This window comes from Myripristis murdjan, chromosome 16 (assembly GCF_902150065.1).
Source record: "Myripristis murdjan chromosome 16, fMyrMur1.1, whole genome shotgun sequence".
NCBI classification, from domain to species: Eukaryota; Metazoa; Chordata; class Actinopteri; order Holocentriformes; family Holocentridae; genus Myripristis; species Myripristis murdjan.
The window spans coordinates 446,989-467,711 of NC_043995.1; the positions used below are offsets into that span (position 1 = coordinate 446,989).

Sequence of the window (20,723 nt, forward strand, 5' to 3'; positions counted from 1 at the left end):
TATTTGTAAAATTCATAAGCATTTGAATATGATGAGTTTCTTCTTTTTTTCCATTAATGAATATGTAACATGTAACATGGTGGGGAGTGTTGATTTGACTGAACGAGGAAACTGTGGGCCACTGGTTTCACACTGATCCATCTTCTTGTCTTCAGCCCTGTAATGTCAGCCGGCGGGGGCTGTTTTACATACAGAGGGTTTTTCAACCGAGCAAAATCAATTTGTTTTTTCTCTCCTTGTAGCTAATGATGATTGACAAGGGCAGAGTGGAAGACCAAGGGGAAAAAGATGGGGAAAGTAAGGGATGATTGAGGGAGGGGGGTTACAAGAGATGGAGAGACAAACTAAATAGAGAATGAGGAGAAATAGCGACCAGGTTTAAAGTAAGACAGACAGGCATGTCTGAGGCTTGTATAAGCTGCTGTCTGAATTCTTCAGGAAAAGAAACACTGGGTCTGTGAACAGCAGTGGGAGATTGTAAATACCAGTGTGACCCCATTTCAGTTTTCCCAGAGCCACTGTCTCCTCCAGCCTAACTCTGCCAGCAAAACACAGTGGTGGAAAATTGAGCCAGTATCCAGCACTCAGTAGCAATGTGAGGAAGACAGCACAGCTGTCCTTCTTAACAACTGAAGGGAAATTAAATAATTTCTTAGGTTTTGGGTGAACTATCCCTTTAATGATCTTTAATGACCTTTAATGATGATTTTCTTTGATTTCACAGCATACAGATCTCTGTCAGTACATGGACAAGCACCCCGGGGGTCTCCATCCAGACAATGTGAAGGTAGAGTTTGTATCACCAGCCTGGCCTCACATTTCCTCAAATGAACAAGACAACTCAGACAGCCTGGATTCAGTACCCAACTGATCACAGCCAGACAGTTTTCTACTGGCAATGAGGTTTCTGATCTTACCAACTTGGTTAACTTAACAAACCTTTAACTTTGGCCACTGAAATAGTCCAGGACTCCTGGGCACAAGTTTATTTATTTATTTATTTATGTTGTTTTTTGGGTTACCAATAATTTTGTCCTTTAAATATTTAAGCCTATTTTTCTTTTCTTGTCACAATGATGCATGCTCGCAGTGACACATACACACACATTTACCCTCCCATATGCAAATCTGATATATGGCCATATATGTAAACTACATATTAAGTATATATGTCCATGTATGTCTCATACATATATGATAATTATATCGGCATATATGACAAATATATTTTAAAATATAGCAAATATGGCCACTTTCAAATATGTTCCATATATTTTTCCAGATATACATATATATGGCAAATATATTTCTATTGAATAAATGTTAATATATGATTTAGTCATATACTGTTAATCATATTAAGGATCCAAATCATACTTGCCAACATTGGGTTGTGAAAAATAGGGAGATTTTTTTTTTCTTCAAATGTGCTTGCCACCCTTGCGACCGTGTGAACATGTGCAGCAGCCCTATGCTGTTTGTAGGTTGTGTAGTGTTGTTGCTCTTGCCCAAGTGGGGCGTTGAACCCTGGTCTCCTGCATGGCAGGCAGAGACACTATCCACCGTGCCAGTGGGGCTTGTGTGGCCTGAATCAGACATGAGGTTCTATGAAGCAAACAGCATGAGTGACAGTGGTGCTTGGGAAAGAGTCGCCTAAAAGTAGTTGTCAAACAAATGCTTTTATCTCAATGACAGTAAGAAAATAAAAGATATCATGAGAAAGGTAAGGCTTTGGGCTTTCAAACTGTGTCAAATTATTTTCAAACTCCCAAAAATCCCTCAGATTCGACGAGTTGAAAAGGTGTGTGTTTCTCCCTCTCTCCCCAGATTTTGGGTTCCAGATATGATGGGAGTCTATGGGGGAGAGAGCTGGCACTCCTGCCTCGTTAAGTGTCACCGTTTAAAAAGTTGAAGCTACTTTGCTTTTGTATTTACATTTTTCAAAGCAAAACTAGTTTTCCTACTACTTGATCCTGAATTTATGCATGTGGAGTGAAAACTGTCTCTCTTTCTCTATCCATCTCGTCTGTCTGAACGCTGAACTGAGCGGAAGACAGAAACCCCGCCGGCAGTATCAACGCTACTGAGTCACGCCACCGGCCGCAGGCAGGCCAGGGTCGCCAGATACTGCGACAAATACCCCCCACAGTCTGACTTGTTTCCTTCACTGTAAAATTGGGAGATTAGCAGGAGAAATTACTGACTGGGAGCATTGCGGGAGATAGGGTTAAAAATCGGGAGTGTCCCGCGTGAATCAGGAGAGTTGGTGTATGATCCAAATATACAATGTATGTATGTATACATAAATGCATCATATATGTGCAAAACAAATACATCTGCCACATATTCACACTTAAAGTTCTTAATATATGTGGAAAATAAATAATGTAATCCAGTATATGCACATATATGTTACCTTATGTCAGAGACCAAATATTTACTCTACATATTTGCGCACATATCCTGAAATATATGTGCTAAACAAATATATTTGCCACATATTCACACTTACAGTTCTTAATATATGTGGAAAATAAATAATGCAATCCAGTATATGCACATATATGTTACCCTATGTCAGATACCAAATATTTACGCCACATATTTGCACACATATCCTGAAATATATGTCCAAATATAGTACAGGCCAAAAGTTTGGACACACCGTCTCATTCAATGCGTTTTCTTTATTTTCATGACTATTCTAACTGAAGGCATCAAAACTATGAATGAACACGTGGAGTTATGTACTTAACAAAAAAAGGTGAAATAACTGAAAACATGTTTTATATTCTAGTTTCTTCAAAATTTACTTACTTCCGGCGCCGACGCGAGTGGCAGCCTTTTCAGCAGCTCCGTGTATGTCCGTGTTTGTTGTTTACTTTTTTGTTTACTTTTTTGTTGAGTTGTTCCGTTTTTTATTTTCGTACCTCCGTGTGCTACCTGACTATGGATCTTCACCCGGTGAAACTCGTTTACTCGAGAAAACAACTACTTTCTCTGAAGACCAAGTCCCGTGTCGGCATAGTTCCACATTTACCTGACGAGGTGAGGAGACCGTTCTGAGGCTGTAGAGCTGGCGCTAAGCTGGAGGCTAAGCGGCTGGAGAAAAAGTGGCGATACAAACCTACGGTACCTGCGGTAATCATGGGGAATGTGAAATCACTGCCCAACAAGATCGATGAGCTGGCTGCGCTGGTGAAAAATGTCAAGATCTACAGAGAGTGCAGTTTGTTGTGCTTTACTGAAACGTGGCTAACGACTAGCATTCCAGACGCTAACGTGGAGCTACCCGGCTTCAGCACAGTCAGGTCGGACCGAGACAACAAAGCCTGCGGGAAGCGGAAAGGAGGGGGGCTCGTGGTGTACGTGAACACAAGGTGGTGTAACCCTGGGCATGTAAGTGTGAAGATCTGCATCTGCTGCAGGGACATCGAACTTCTGGCCGTAAGTTTACGTCCCTACTACTTGCCCAGAGAGTTTGGACACGCCATTGTGGTCATTGTTTACATTCCGCCCCAAGCCAACGCGGAAGTCGCGTGTGACGTCATCCACTCCGCTGTTGACAAACTCACAACACAACATCCCGAGGCGCTTGTGTTGATCTCCGGGGACTTCAATAATGTGACCCTAGACAAGACACTTCCTGCTTTTTTCCAGTATGTGGACTGTAACACCAGGGGAAATAAGACTATTGACCTGCTGTATGCAAATGTAAAGGACGCATACAGGGCCACCCCACTGCCTGCACTGGGAAAAGCTGACCATAATCTTGTTCTGCTGCAGCCTCACTACAAACCAAAGGTGAGGAGGCTACCCACAACCACACGGTCATTCAGGAAGTGGTCTCCTGAGGCAGAGCACGCTCTGACAGACTGCTTTGGCACTACTGACTGGGATGTACTGCAGGGGTCGCACAGCGGGAACATCGAGGGGGTTGTAGACTGCACCACTGACTACATTAACTTCTGTATGGATGTTGTTGTTCCTGTAAGAACGGTGCGCTGCTATGCGAACAAGCCCTGGATCACGAGTCACATTAAAGGCCTCCTGAACCAGAAAAAGAAGGCCTTCAAAGACGGTGATAAGCAGGAGCTAAAACGCGTGCAGCAGGAACTCAGAGTCCAGCTCAGGGAGGCAAAGGAGCAATACAGAAGGAAGTTGGAGCAGAAGATGCAGAACAACAGCATGAAGGAGGTGTGGGACGGGATGAAGATCATCACCGGCTGCAGATCCAGGCAGGGGGCCACCATTGAGGGGGATGGGGGGAGGGCGAACGAGTTGAACAACTTTTTCAACAGGTTTGACCACCCCATCTCACTCTCACCTCTGATCACCCTGCCGCCCACACCCTCATCTGCTCCCCTCCCCCCGCTACAAGTGGACAGATGCGATGAGGAGACCCCCCTCCCTGCCTACAATCACAGCAGCCCAGGTGTGTGGAGAGCTGAGGAGGCTTCGCCCCGGCAAAGCTGCAGGTCCAGATGGAGTATCCCCACGACTGCTGAAGGCCTGCGCGTCAGAGCTGGGAGACCCTCTGCAGCACATCTTCAATCTGAGCCTGGAGCAGGGGAGGGTCCCACTGCAGTGGAAAACATCATGCATCGTCCCAGTCCCAAAGAAGCCACGTCCTGCAGAGCTGAATGACTTCAGGCCGGTCGCCCTGACGTCACATGTGATGAAGACGATGGAGCGGCTGCTGCTACACCATCTGAGACCGCAGGTGAGCCATGCCCTCGACCCTCTGCAGTTTGCGTACCAGGAGAAGATGGGAGTGGAGGACGCCATCGTTTACATGCTACACCGATCCCTCTCTCACCTGGACAGGGGCAGTGGTGCTGTGAGAATCACATTTCTGGATTTCTCCAGCGCCTTCAATACCATCCAGCCCCAGCTGCTCGGTCACAGACTGACTGATATGGGAGTAGGCTCACACCTGACGGCATGGATCATGGACTATCTGACAGGCAGACCTCAGTATGTGCGACTGGGGGACTGCAGGTCAGACACTGTGATCAGCAGCACAGGAGCGCCGCAGGGGACTGTACTCTCTCCAGTCCTGTTCACCCTGTACACGTCGGACTTCCAGTACAACTCGGAGTCCTGCCACGTGCAGAAGTTTGCGGACGACACGGCCATCGTGGGATGTATCAGCGGTGGACAGGAGGAGGAGTACAGGAAACTCATCCAGGACTTCGTAGCATGGTGCGGTTCCAACCACCTCCACCTGAACACCTCCAAGACAAAAGAAATGGTGGTGGACTTCAGGAGGACCAGGCCTCACCCGGAGCCCATAAGCATCAACGGTGCCTGTGTGGAAATGGTGCAGACCTACAAATACCTGGGAGTGCAGCTGGATGATAGACTGGACTGGACAGCCAACACGGAGGCTCTGTACAGGAAAGGACAGAGCCGACTGTACTTCCTCAGGAGGCTGGCGTCCTTCAACATCTGCAAAAAACTGATGTTCTACCAGTCTGTTGTGGCGAGCGCCCTCTTCTATGCGGTGGTGTGCTGGGGAGGCAGCATCAAGAAGAGGGACGCCTCACGACTGGACAGGAAAGCGGGCTCTGTTGTGGGCACACAACTTGAGAGCCTGACATCTGTGGCAGAGCAACGGGCGCTGAGCAGGCTCCTGTCAATCATGGACAATCCACTGCATCCACTGCACAGCACCATCACCAGGCAGAGGAGCAGCTTCAGTGACAGGCTGCTGTCACTGTCCTGCTCCACCGACAGACTGAGGAAATCATTCCTCCCCCACGGCATGCGGCTTTTTAACTCCACCCGGAGGAAATAACTCTCATTATACACACTCTGCATTACTGGTAGATAACACGCAAAGACTGGAGGGGAAGGGGTGATTCCATGAGGCTGGATCAAGTCTGACAGTTCCTGAATTCCCAGTACCGGGCGTCAGGTTCTGTCGACAGTCTTGGTCTCATGGTTTCACACTAACTCTGAACCTCGGTCGGAGCGTGTGTTCCTCAGGTTAGGTTATTTTCCACTGCTGTTTAAATTGTTAATACTTCTGTTTAAATTGTTCATATTTCTATTTTTTTATAATCCTTGTTTATAGTGTTTATATTGCTTACTGCTATTTATCATGTGTATACTGTATATTTCTTCTAAATTTGCACATTGACCTACCTCTATGCACATTTTATACACCCATGCACACGTTTTTTTCTGGGTTTTTTTTGTTGCACATTGCTTTTTGCACACTGGCTTGTACTTAGATCTTATTCTGTTGTACTCAGATCTTATTCTGTTGTACTTAGATCTTATTCTTTATTTTTTTTTTTTATCTTTTTATTTTATTTAATCTGTAATCTGTGGATACTGCTGAAAAACTGTGAATTTCCTGTGGGATGAATAAAGTATCTATCTATCTATCTATCTATCTATCTAAATAGCCACCCTTTGCTCTGATTACTGCTTTGCACACTCTTGGCATTCTCTCGATGAGCTTCAAGAGGTAGTCACCTGAAATGGTTTTCACTTCACAGGTGTGCCTTATCAGGGTTAATTAGTGGAATTTCTTGCTTTATCAATGGGGTTGGGACCATCAGTTGTGTTGTGCAGAAGTCAGGTTACTACACAGCCGACAGCCCTATTGGACAACCGTTAAAATTCATATTATGGCAAGGACCAATCAGCTAACTAAAGAAAAACGAGTGGCCATCATTACTTTAAGAAATGAAGGTCAGTCAGTCTGGAAAATTGCAAAAACTTTAAATGTGTCCCCAAGTGGAGTTGCAAAAACCATCAAGCGCTACAACGAAACTGGCACACATGAGGACCGACCCAGGAAAGGAAGACCAAGAGTCACCTCTGCTTCTGAGGACAAGTTCATCCGAGTCACCAGGCTCAGAAATCGCAAGTTAACAGCAGCTCAGATCAGAGACCAGATAAATGCCACACAGAGTTCTAGCAGCAGACCCATCTCTAGAACAACTGTTAAGAGGAGACTGCGCCAATCAGGCCTTCATGGTCAAATAGCTGCTAGGAAACCACTGCTAAGGAGAGGCAACAAGCAGAAGCATTTGTTTGGGCCAAGAAACACAAGGAATGGACATTAGACCAGTGGAAATCTGTGCTTTGGTCTGATGAGTCCAAATTTGAGATCTTTGGTTCCAACCGCCGTGTCTTTGTGAGACGCAGAAAAGGTGAACGGATGGATTCCACATGCCTGGTTCCCACTGTGAAGCATGGAGGAGGAGGTGTGATGGTGTGGGGGTGTTTTGCTGGTGACACTGTTGGGGATTTATTCAAAATTGAAGGCACACTGAACCAGCATGGCTACCACAGCATCCTGCAGCGACATGCCATCCCATCCGGTTTGCGTTTAGTTGGACCATCATTTATTTTTCAACAGGACAATGAGCCCAAACACACCTCCAGGCTGTGTAAGGGCTATTTGACCAAGAAGGAGAGTGATGGAGTGCTGCGGCAGATGACCTGGCCTCCACAGTCACCGGACCTGAACCCGATCGAGATGGTTTGGGGTGAGCTGGACCGCAGAGTGAAGGCAAAGGGGCCAACAAGTGCTAAACACCTCTGGGAACTCCTTCAAGACTGTTGGAAAACCATTTCAGGTGACTACCTCTTGAAGCTCATCCAGAGAATGCCAAGAGTGTGCAAAGCAGTAATCAGAGCAAAGGGTGGCTATTTTGAAGAAACTAGAATATAAAACATGTTTTCAGTTATTTCACCTTTTTTTGTTAAGTACATAACTCCACGTGTTCATTCATAGTTTTGATTCCTTCAGTTAGAATCTACAATGTAAATAGTCATGAAAATAAAGAAAACACATTGAATGAGAAGGTGTGTCCAAACCTTTGGCCTGTACTGTATGTGAACTTATATGTTCCATTATTTAAAATATATGTTCATATATGGCCATATATCAGATTTGTGTATGGGCTGACAGGCATACTGTACTGCTGGAAGGGACCACCCAAAAGTATGTGTTAGTCTACTTAATATTTTGTGTCATTTTCTTTCATCTCCGAAAAAAGTAATTGCAGTTTAGCACATTTTTGATTTACATTTTTAATTTTTCTTTCCTATACTTTATTTTGTATTGTATTATTTTGTAGGAATTGCCCTTCAATGCAATCTTGTGAAAACTGCTTTTTTGGCACCCAAACTCCACCAAACAGTATTAACTTTATCTAGATGTATTTGTCCTGCAACTCATACAGTTTAGCAGATTTTCAGTTGTAATGAGATTTGAGATTTGTCTTTTTCACCACTGCAATTGCATTCCCAAAAACTAGGTGCACTGGCTTGCTTTTTACTTCATTAAAAAAAATACTCGTTTGTCCAAGTATCATGGAAAGCAGGACATTCTGCATCTACTTTTTCTACTTTTCTTGACAGTCACCATGATGTGTGTCAGTGATGACATGTTTGTGCATGTTTATCCTGACCCTGACCTTGACCTTGACACTGGGTTCAGACAGGGCATGGAAGCACCACGGAAGTGCCGCAATACACTGTGAAGTGCTAATTTCATCAAAAGCTTTGTTATTTTTGCGTTCATACTCGGGGATATTTGTGATGGGGGGTTGGTGAGGTAAATGTGCAGGTACAAAGAGGAGTGATAGAGAGAATCAGGCCATGGGGGATGAGCTGGTGGGATGTGCTGTAGTGCAGGAGGGTGACAGTTCAGGCTACATCCGTTATGTAACAGTTCATACCTTTTGCCACTAAGGATTTACATAAATATTATGTATTTTTCTGTTGGCAGTTGGCTTATTGAGATTCACATGAATAATTTAGGATAATTCTGAGAAAGCAGAGTGGAGTGTTACAGGGTTCCTCTTGACTCAGTCAATTTAATAGTCTAATGTAGTGAATATCACTTTTCACAATCTCATTCAGTACTGTATATCTCAGTTGGACAGGTTGGACTGATACTGGGACGCCGCCGGAATGGACTGAGTATATTACTCATATAGACTGTTTAGAGGAAAGACTGTTTTAATTGGACACTTACGCCAGCACGTTTTATTGTTTTATCATAAGCCAGCAGCTGTGCTATATTTTTATTTTTAATATTTTATTTGCCCAATCTACCTTGTCAGTAAATTAGTTTACACATAGGGGAGCGCGGGGTAGAAACTAATGCGGGGTAAGTTGTAACATGGACTTTTAAGGTAGTTGCACAAGGTCAACCAGCAGGTGCTTCTGTTTAGTTCGTCACATGATCGTAAGAGAGCCCAGTGCGAATTTTGGGGGGAATTGGCTGCATTTTTGAGGAGATACGTGTGAAAGTGTGTTTTACCACCAAGTAAGTGAATTTCTTTACCTTTCTAGTTTTTTGACTACTGAACTGTGTGTGTGCGTTACCAACGTATTAAGCATCATGTTGCCTAAAACATAGCACTGATTCAAAACACTTAGCTAGCTCATAGCGAGTGCTAGTCAGGTTTGAGACCAGTGACTACACAGTGGGGTTGGTTGTAACGCAGTGTTACAACTAAGCCGCAATAAAAACAACTGCATATTTGTCACTAACATAAGAGTAACGTTAGCTACGTAGTGTAGCTGTGTGTGTGTGTGTGTGTGTGTGTGTGCGCATGCGTGCGTGCACAAGGTGGAGCATGTGTTTGTGGATATAACATGTGAGCCCCTATCATCATGGGATTTCTACTGTATTCTTTCTAGTAGCTAGTGTATATTGAAACAGATACTCCAACTAGTGTATTAACACATTTTTTTTCTTCTGTGAGGCTTACAAGCCAGAGTTATGATTTATGTGGTGTCAGAATAACCCCATGTGGGATGGGTTGATTGTCTTTATTCATTCATTCATACACAGAATGTTATTACCCCTGCAGTCCGCACAACACTGCACATCTGCATGGGTTTTTACTATTATTATAGGCCTATTTTTTTATTTCCAATGGTAGGCGTATAGTATTCTTGTAATATCCTAAATGGGACTCATGGCATAGGGGAGACTGGGGTAAGATGAGCCATTTTTCATATTTAGGATCACTACATCAAGGCAATCATAGTTTTGTCACTAACTAATATATCTGCATATATTTCAGGATGTTGTGCATCTCTTCAAACAAACAGAATGAGTGTAAACATAAGTGTTTCTGTAATATAGCATGTCCAAAAAAAGTGGTCTCATGGCACAACTTACCCTGTGTATGAGGTAAGTTGAGCGTAGGAGCGGGGTAAGTTGAGCCGTATCCAGTAAGGTCAGTTATGAACATATGAACGTAACACATTTGAACATTGAACCAAAATACACTTACCGCATACACTTAATAAGTAATATTTATTTATTTATTCATTCATTCATTCAATCAATATTTCATATTTATTTAATATTTAACACATTTAGGCTACAGCCAAAATACACTTATTAAGTGTATGGGGCTCCGGCTCAACTTGACTTACTTGACTTAAGCCCTTTGCTCCTCTTGGGTGCATAGGCCACTGACAAATATCCTCCATTTCACTCTGTTCATGGCTTTTTGCTCAAGCTCTCCCCAGTTGAGCCCACTCTCCGACATTTCTGCCTCTACACTTCTTCTCCAGCTGTTCCCAGGGCGGCTCAACTTACCCCTGGCCAAATGGCTCAACTTACCCCAGAGCTACCATTTTGACTTTTTTAGTCCCCACAGCTAAAATGGTGCACTTTTATGCTAGGTTTATGACCTCATGTTGTAGCTCATAGATACCACAACTGATGTATAAAACAAATTTAAAATGATCTGTTTTGGTCTTAACACAATTCTCATGAAACTGATGATAGACTGAATTCACTTTCAAGAGTAAACAATGTTTTTTTGGAAATAAATGTTTAACCACTTTACCCATGTGGTTCTTACCTTCACAGACTCCATGAAATGATGCCTTCCATTTGGTCAAATGATCAATGTTTTTTTTACCATTTCCTAGCAACAGGGGGTGGCTCAATTTACCCTTTGGCTCAACTTACCCCAGTCTCCCCTACTTGTGGTACTGTAGGCCTGCGTTTATATTATTAGCAACAAGACATTTATGGCAATATTGCTATACTGTCCCTATAATATTCCTATAATATTAAAGTATTAAACTGTGTTAAACCAAACCTTTCTATAAGTGTTACAACTAAGACTACCTTCGTAACAATTTACCCCACCTGTGGGGTAAATTGTAACATTTCTCTTCTTCCACTTAGGGTGAAATTCCACGGAAATGGTAGGTTCTAGAAACAAAGTTAAAGTGTTCATTTGTAGCAGAGATGTGTATGTTGCTTGTATTAAAAAATGAGTTCTCTAACTCCTACATATCCTACATTTTTTTGCCTTTGGCCTGAAACGTTAGGTTCTACCCCTCGCTCCCCTAGTTCCACCTCTGCCTCGTTTGTGTGTGGTGTGACCTGGGGATTTTACTCAATCAGTACAACCTTGTGACACGTCCACTTGGACACATGTGGTTCCACCTCCCGAATTAACTCGCCTATAATATAATATGTATTAAAAACTACAAACGATGGGTTTTGAACAATATTTACTATTATTTTGTGGTTGCTCAAAATGTGTCCCAGATATTCGTCACCACCGTCAGATATTTATTTAAAAAATAATAATAAAAAAACTACAAGGTCAATTACATTCCTGAGGAGCCCTTTTCAAACCTTCAGCTCTACTGCATGCTTCAAGACCACTCAGGCTCCTGGAAGTTTTCTATTTTCTCTTAAATCTCTTCATATTTTGGGACACTGCTACTGTCACAACCATAAATTGTCAACACCGTCACTTCTGTATAAAAAATATTAAATTAGATTATGGAATAAATGTATACTTTTTAAGAAGAGGTCTGATGCAGGTAGCAACAGGGCGAAAACAAGCTGGCTAATGTGAACAACTCATGCTTATCATGTGGAAGAGCAGGTTTTTGTCACCACCGTCAGACGTCACCACCGTCAGATTTTCTGTGTGACGGTGATGACTGAAGTCTGAAAAATGCTTATAACAGTGCTCAGGATTGTTATTTTTTGTACCAAATAGTTAAATAAAGTTGTTAAGCAAGAAGCCATTGACTTGAGTGGTATAAATTTTGGAAATGTATGTTTTAATGAGGCCACTGTCACCACCGTCAGATAAGTGTCACCACCGTCAGATTCAGTTATATTTGTTTTAAATGAATATGTTTACAATATGTTTCTTTGGAGCTGTTGAGTTATTAAAGTAGTAGTTTCTTTAATACAAAAATATGTTTTTCAAATTAAAAAAAAACATTACGGTGATATAATAATAATAACTGGAAAAACCTATTTTATGAAAAAAATGCAAAGTGAGGAGGTTGCACCGGTACATTGCTGAACAGCCAAGACCTTGGCCTATAATGATATACCTTCAGATTTTGTAATTTAACACACTTTTTTTTTTCAAAATTAAAACCTGTTTTATCCAAATTCCCAAGAATCAGTGATATAATATGTATAACCTCCGATTTTTTACTTAAATTAGCTTAACATTTTTTCTATATTGTATGCTGATGTCATGACATGCTGTATCTTGTAAAATTATGAAGAAAATGTAAAAACAAACAAACAAGCAAAAAACCTAAACATAATTATACTATTAAACATGTTTAACTATATAGTAATTGTAATTTGATTTCAGGAAAAATTTCCATAGAATTACTTGAAAATGTACTTTAAAAAACAAAACATAATATTACCACAAAATTATCAAAAAATCCCCCCCCCCCCCAGAATGAAAAATCTAGGAAATTAAAGTGAATTTTGTTCAGAGGGTGAAGTAAAGGCATACAAAATTAAAACCATATTGCCCACAGGCTCCTGGGCTTCAAAGGGTTCAACAAAATGGTATGATCTTTTGTACACATCGAAGTAAAGGCACATAAAACAGTTCAAAACAGAATGCTACAAAGTCTTATGGACTTGTGTCTGACAGGTTGTTCATCTTCTGGAACTACATTGATCTATTCATAGTAAAACAAAAGGGCTCCTCCATCATTAAAAGGGAAGGTACTGTTACCACATCAGTCATCAGTGTCATTTGTCTCGGCAGTGTTAAGGACAGGTAACACTAGAAAGGGTCTCATGGAAGTCATAATGCAGGAGGGAGCCAAGTTCGATATCAACCTAACAAACAGAATTTTCATAATTCAGTATTAGGTCATAGGGAACATTCGTAAGAGCTTTGGAAACTATTATGAACTGATATGAAACATATCCAGGTCCTGATCTGATAAACAGATGAAGGTAAACAGCTGTGGACAACAACAGGCATGTGAACTTTCATCCTGCATTTATTTTATTTATTGGTTTATTTTTCAATACACGCCAATTAACAGTTAAACTGTAAGTGAGTCAGAATTAGCTGGAGAGGCTAGTTTTCATCTGCTCTCCCTGGCCATGATTTAAATGGCAACCTAAAATTTCTAATATATTCACACTGTTTGCTGGAAATGCATTGATCAGTTAAGACTAGTAAATGATGTGTTTATTTTATATTTTGGTGGAAAAAGTCCTAGAACTTGTTAGTCAAAAATAAGTACCCTTACTTCTATTTGAAAATCTATTCAAATAAAAAAGTAGCTATTTAAAATGTACTCAGAGTAAACATTACTGAGTTACTTTTTAGAAAAAAACAATTGCTAGATGAGACTATGAATTTCTAAAGTTTGTTCCAGACTCTTTCAATTGGAAATTTAGAAGTTTGGAAGTTTGGAAAAAGTCCACCAATAAAGAAAACCCTAACCCTAACACATTACAGGATTCTTCAAACCTTCACAGATTTAGACACACTACACACTATAAGATTCTTCAGCAGAGTATCAGGTTCTTCATGCTCAATATTCTAAATCTTGCGTAGTCAAACCTGACTTCAGTGTAAACAAACATGGCGGACGAACAATAATAATAATAGGCTAATGATAATAATAATAATAATAATGAAAATTACAAAACTCTAAATGCCACTGTGTGTGTCAGCCAATGACAGGCAGAATAATAAGTATCACTTCATTGTCATGGTTAACAACAAAGTGTCAGTTAGACATTTGGCATGCTATGTGACAGCAATATCAGTGGAGACCAAAGCCTTATTGAAACTGCCAGACCAAATCCATTTTTTGTCATATCTAGGTTGTATCCATATATATATATATATATATATATATATATATATATATATATATATATATATATACACACACACATATATATATATATATATATATATATATATATATGAACACATGGAATGTGATTTTTGCAAATCAGATCCAAACCACATTTGATAGTCGTTTGAAACACAACTCTGGACACTCAATACGAAACACAATGACAGCATCAAGAGTGAGTTAAGTGCAGCAGAGTGGCGCTGTGGCTGAGCAGAATCCATGCTGCTGCCTGCAGAGTGATATGGGGACAGCACAGAGTACAAACATCCCTGGACAGATCCTGAAATAGATTATCTGCCAGCAGCTTCTGTACATTTTTTCCTGCTTCCTTGTTGGAAAGCTGCATCACCAGCTCACATATTTACTGACACCTACCATACATTTACCATAGAATATCTGGAAACACAAATCCGGGCAGCCTAAGCTGCCAGGTCCCTCTTGTATTTCTGCGCGTTCTTCTTCCTCTTCTTCGTCTTTTTCTTCTTCTTCTTCTTCTTCTTCTTCTTCTTCTTCTTCTTCTTCTTCCTTTCTTCCAAGGAAATCCTACTTCCTATGCGCAAAAAATCACCAAATTTTGCACAAAGGTCCAGTCCCATGCCAGATTTCCTCAGCTGCAAACACAAGCCAGTAGTTCTGATAGTGGCGCTACAGCGAGCCTCTAAATTTCAAAACTTTGAAAATTCATAACAAATCAACCATATGTGCTACAGCTTTGCAACTTTCACCAAAATGTAGCCCCAATACTGAAGAAACTTTTGTACATTTAAACCTATTGCAAATTATGAAATCCATCACTCCGTTTTCTTCAAAAACTGTAAAACGTATTAAACCTATCTCCTCCCACCATTTTTGCTCAAATGTCACCAAACCTGCCACAGAGCATCTTCAGACTGTCCTACACAAACTATCCACACAGATTTTTGATTTATCAAAAAATTGAGCCTACAGTGCATCAAAATGTTTGACTGTAAATAGTACTGTAAACATACACTTGCAAATCCTTGGTAAATAAATCTTCAATGTTCATGAAAAAAAAAATGGCAAAATTTTGGAGTCATGGTAGATGATGTGTGGCAAATTTCAGAACTGTATCTCAAAAACTCAATTTTTGACAGCATTTTGAATTTTGCTCTCATGTGAACAATTGGAGCGTATGCAAGAATGGCATTTTTAAACATCAGTTTTTCCACTTATGGAGCAAATCAGTCATTGTTAAAAACAAATTACCAACATCTCCTGGCTGTCTAGATGCAATATGTGTATTTTCAAATTTTTGTCTTGATGACTGATTTTTTTTTTTTTTTTTTTTTTTTACAGTGGTTTGAAATCTGCCTTGCCATGCATAGGCGGCTGCTATCATGTGACTGGCTTAGTCAGTTTGTGAAGCCTCACATGACTTGACACTTGCCATTTAACTCGATGAGATAGAGTATTGTCCTTCATGCCAGAAATTGTGAGTTCAAGCCTCAACTGATACAAAATGAACATGAGAATGCCACCTTTCTTTTCATCTTCCTATTCTCCACTTGTTGCTCAGAATTGCCTAAATTTGCCTAAAATTGCCCGGCCCCGACCATTGCTGCGCAGCAGCTATAATTTGTTGTCTGGTTTCAGTGTAACAACATTAATCCCTTGATTACAGCATAACAAATCAACATTCTCTTTTGCATTTCATAACAACTAATGCAATGCACTTACATGCCTGTCACTGAAACAGTAGCTGCACAGTATTATATTACAGGGATAATTCAAAACGTTTTAGATTATTTCACTTCCCCCGTAGATGCTATGTGGAACAGTAATGGTGCTATTTTCCTCTCATCTGACTGCTGGATACTGTCTGGATGCTCCAAATACTAACTGCCATTTAGGTGGACTTCCCCCACCTAATATTCTTAAAAATAATATAAATGCATAATCCATTCAAAGGAATGACATCACTTTACTCTATACCAGAAGAGCAGTATCCACCACAGAAATGGAAGTAGATTGCTTGAGTTTGCCGTAGTTTTTTTTTTCCCCCTCACTGAACATGTGCGCATGTTGGAGGACAAAAATAACTTTTTCCCGAGTGCTAACAGATAGCTGCCAAGCAATGTTGTGGCTAGCTTCTTCTTTGTCTCTGGTCCCCTACATCACACATATTACACAAACCTTTCAGGCACCTGGCAGCTATCACTGTAACTGAAGATCAGTACAGACAGCTGAGACTGCAGAAGAAAATAGATGAAGAAAGTAGAAGAAAGTAAATGTTTATTTTTTATTTTGTATTTTTTTTTAATATGTGCTAAATTTTGTAAACAATTTGAATGGATTAAGGTACTTATTTTTAAGAATGTTAGCTGGGGGAAGCCCACATATATACAGGCAGGAGTCTAACAGTTAGCATTTACAAGGATACAAGGAAGTTTATTTGTCATTATACAACAGGTTGAATAATGAAATTAAAGTGTGGTTTAGAGCATGGATACTAGCTGGATGCAGTGAGTGACAGCCAGACTGAAAAACAATGACTTTTGAGCCACTGAGAAAACCAGACAAAGCCATGCTGAATATGATTCTAGCCATATTTGGTATGTTAGCATAGCCCTTAGTGGCCAGTGCAGGAGTAGAGGTGGGTGTGCTCTCTTGATTCAGCTCATTAAGGACAACACCATGCAGATGCTCTCTGGAACAGATCAGGGGTCTCACCATGCTGACTGGCAGATGGTTAGCCCTTTTCACTCCATTTAACACTCCTTTATTTGATCTCTGCCTCACTGATTTTACCACTTGTACCCCCTTCAGCAAAGCCCTGCTTTGGAGATTTCTCAATGAGTTAGCAAAGGTTTGCACTTAAAGCTGCATTTTTGAGTGTTATGTTTCATTCTTACTATGGTGACTAATTTTACAAGCGTAATGTAGTCCAGGTATAGTGTTGATATGCTTTGAATACAAACATAATACACAAGTATGCAAATATGTTCATATTGTTTTTTTTGGTCCTTATTCAGTCTGTCCTCATTCCTAAGCTTAATAAACAAACTTGAGTGTTTTAATATGAATATTGCATTTTGATGGTTAATTGACTATACATCTTTCATGCTTTTTCTCCTGTGTTCTGTGTTGTTCCTGTGTTACTTTGTTTTGTTTCTCTTGTGATACTCTATAGCATGGGTCTTCAACTGGCGGACCGTGGTCCACATCCGGACCCAGAAAGAGTCCAGTCCGGACCCACACCCTATAGCTAAAACCAATGAGTTTTTTCTCTCTTGATCTCTCGTGGTGCAGAAAACTGCATGTGCTGCTTCGGGTAGTGCATTACGTCACTTGTTTACTATATGGCGCGATGCTAGCCAATCAAATCAGACCTCTGACACGACGCTAGCCAATCAAATCAGACCTCTGACTCGACACAAATGGTCACGAAGCTTACCGAGCATTTCCGAAGTTGATAACTGACCGCTACTGCATGACAAGGCCGAGCACGGACTCCGCAGCTCCCCGTGTGCTCCGGGGGTCCGTTTCACAAAGCAGATTTAGTGAAAACTCTGAGTCAGTTAGCCCTGAAATGAGGGAAACTCTGAGTTTTCCATTTCACAAAGGGAGGTAACTCAAACCAGAGAGAGATGGGTAACTCTAGCCTGTTTCACAGAGGGAGTAAGCTCTCGGTCAGTTACCGCAGTAACAGACTCCATGAAACTAACCAGGGGCCCGTTGCACAAAAGTAGGATTAAGACATCCGGGATAAGTGACTGAGCCAAGCTCAACGAATCCAAAACACGACCGTCCAGGCTTAATTGGTTGCACAAAGACCAAGTCAGGATCAGCAGACACGGATTCATCAAGCCAGCTGAAACCTATCCTGGATCAGTGCGCGCACGCGGCTTCCTTAGATAGACCCCGCCATCGATCACAGATTCACCGATTCACCATGGCAGCGAGAGCAACGTTTTTCTCCCCCTCTGAGGCAGAAATCCTTATGGAGGCTTACGAGGAGGTGAAGGATCAAATAAAAAAGAAGGACAACACGGCAACTGTTATCAAGAGAGAAAGCGTGACAAAGTATTGCAGACCGCCTGAATGCGTAAGTAGTGAGCAAATACACACTCACTGTTCCGCTGAAACCATCACAATTACAACCCAAATAGTAAATTCACATCTCCGAAAACGTAGCTGTACTCTGATTATTAATCAGTTGAAATTGTAAGTGAAATTGACTGCAGATGTGAGTGAAATTGTGTAACTCCATCAGACTGTATAACAATTTGATAAATAGATGAGCTCACTGACTTAATTGAATTTCACTTTAGGATAAATAAAGTTCCTCTTATCTTATCCTTATATTTGCCCCTCATGCTCCATGCTCCTCTGCATGCACATCAAGATAAAATCCCCCTCAGGTGCCCATCAGGTGGGTTTTGTGAATAGGAAATCCTTTCACAGCATTAATGTTCAGGTGAACATGACTTTTTGATATCAACAATTAATGAACACTGTACACTGCTTGTGATGTGCGTTGATTGGTTTAATAGTTTCATCTTATAATTTCAGATGGTCTGCAATGCTGACTGCCTGATCAGCAATGTTGTGGCAAAGTGGCCTGGCTCAGTCCATGACTCCCAAGTCTTTCAGACCTCTGGAATCTATCAGCGCCTATCACAAGGTGAGCCACACAACCACTTTTTACATCATGGCTGTGTCAAGAATGTCACTCTACAGGGCCTGAAATTGGCTGTGGGATTGCGGGATTCACGCACACTATCACCGATTCCCGCAAATTCCCATCTGATAATGCGAGCAATTCCCGCACACAATTACAGCGATGTGTAATGTTAAGTGAACGTTGCGTCGGAGCTGAATGGATTACACTGATCAGACGTCGGCTCGCCATAATACAAAACAAAGAAGAACAGTCCAGACTAACACAAAACAAACAAAGAAGAAGAAGTCCAGACTTGGCAGGCTCTCTCCTCTCATTCACAAAGCTAAGCGCTCCCTCTGCTGTCGCAGCGTCGCCCTCACTAGCAAATGAGTAGTTGCCAGATCCAATCTATGGGATTCAATGCTGTTAACTGGAAGAGAATGCAAACATGGACCGCTGGTTAAAACGTAAATCCAACCTTACATCACCTGGGGCCTGTACCATAAAGCTGGATTAACATACCCGGGCTTTCTCTTAGTTATCTGGCTTCACTTAACCAGACATCCGCAATCCGGATTTTCGGTACCATAAAGCCGGTTATCCACCCGCTAATTCAACCCAGGCTTTTCCAATCTAGATGTGTGCGCGCTCACATAAAAAGTTTGCTGCATACGACCAATCGCAGACATGGAAAAATCGACCCGAGCTGCATACTTTACGACGGAGGGGCAGACAATAATGTGTGTACGACTAAGACTATGAGGAGCACACACCCACCGGCGCTGTCTGAAGCGTAGCGCGGCGGGAACAAAGTTAACAGCAGCGCACTGACATAGATTGTGTAACAAAGCGAAGAGTTGCCACTCCGCTCTATTTTCACTGGCTAACAGCAGCACACTAGCTTAGCTTGTCTATTCAGAGAAGAGGTATCACTTCGGCTTATTTTTCAATCTATGTTATCACATGCATACTACTGCTCATTCATTGGTAGCTGAATTGTTAGGTCTGTTTGATAAGCAATTTACATTTTTAAAATAATAATAATAATTTAACATATTGTTAAATTAAAACATGATGCAGGTCAAAGACTAAAAAAATACTATTGACTAAAACTAATCTAAAATACTTTGGATTTTCTTCGACTAAAACTAGACTAAAATGCCAAGACATTTCGTCGATTAAAATATGACTAAACAAAAAAAATACAAGTTGACTAAATATGACTAAAACTAATAAGGTCATTTGACACAAGACTAAGACTAAAACTAAATTGAAAAATAGCCGACGAAATTAACACTGACAAGTTGTGCACCTAGAGCCACTGGGTTCTCATCAAATGGGCAGGCCATTTTCCAAGAGAACTGATTGGTCAGGAGGTGGGACTTTCATACCTGCTGAGCTCTTATCCTGAACTTAACCTGCTCCGGAGCAGGTTAGGTGTTCAGCGTATGTTACCACGGCAACATACCCCGATAAAAAGTAAACCACCTTTATGGTACATAAAACCCAGGGTTAAGCCTGAAGTTAGCTCGCTAAGCTGAAATCCAGCTTTACGGTACAGGCCTCTGAAGGGGAAACCGCTCCGAAAAAAACAACAGAAGAAAGGACGAGCAGAGGCGCTAATGGTGGTGCCAATGAACCCGAAAGTGACGCAAATCCCCCGGATCCTCAAACAAGTAGCGCCGGTAACGTCACTAAGCAGCCCAGAGACAAGTTTCAGTTTAACTGGCTCAGAATATATCCGTGGCTTGAACATAACAGTGGTGACATCAGCTGCTGATGCAGCAGTGATGACCACTAAAGAAGGAGAAAGAGACATCAAATAAAAGCAGTGTATTAATCTGAGGTACAAACAGAACAATGTACAACCTGCAGTTAAGTTTGCAAATAGCCCCCCCCCCCCCCCCCCCATGTGTAGCATGTAAGGGAGGAA

At 41.4% G+C, this 20,723-nt stretch overlaps 1 protein-coding gene across 2 annotated transcripts in view; it reads left to right on the plus strand.

Moving 5' to 3' along the window:
- cdk14 (cyclin dependent kinase 14) overlaps window positions 1–20,723 on the plus strand; it is a 433,611-nt gene that overhangs the window by 197,764 nt on the left and 215,124 nt on the right. For both annotated transcript variants that reach the window (XM_030071499.1, XM_030071500.1), the window contains one exon: window positions 725–787. In XM_030071499.1, the coding sequence (XP_029927359.1) occupies window positions 725–787 (63 nt within the window). The remainder of the gene's footprint in view (window positions 1–724; window positions 788–20,723) is intronic.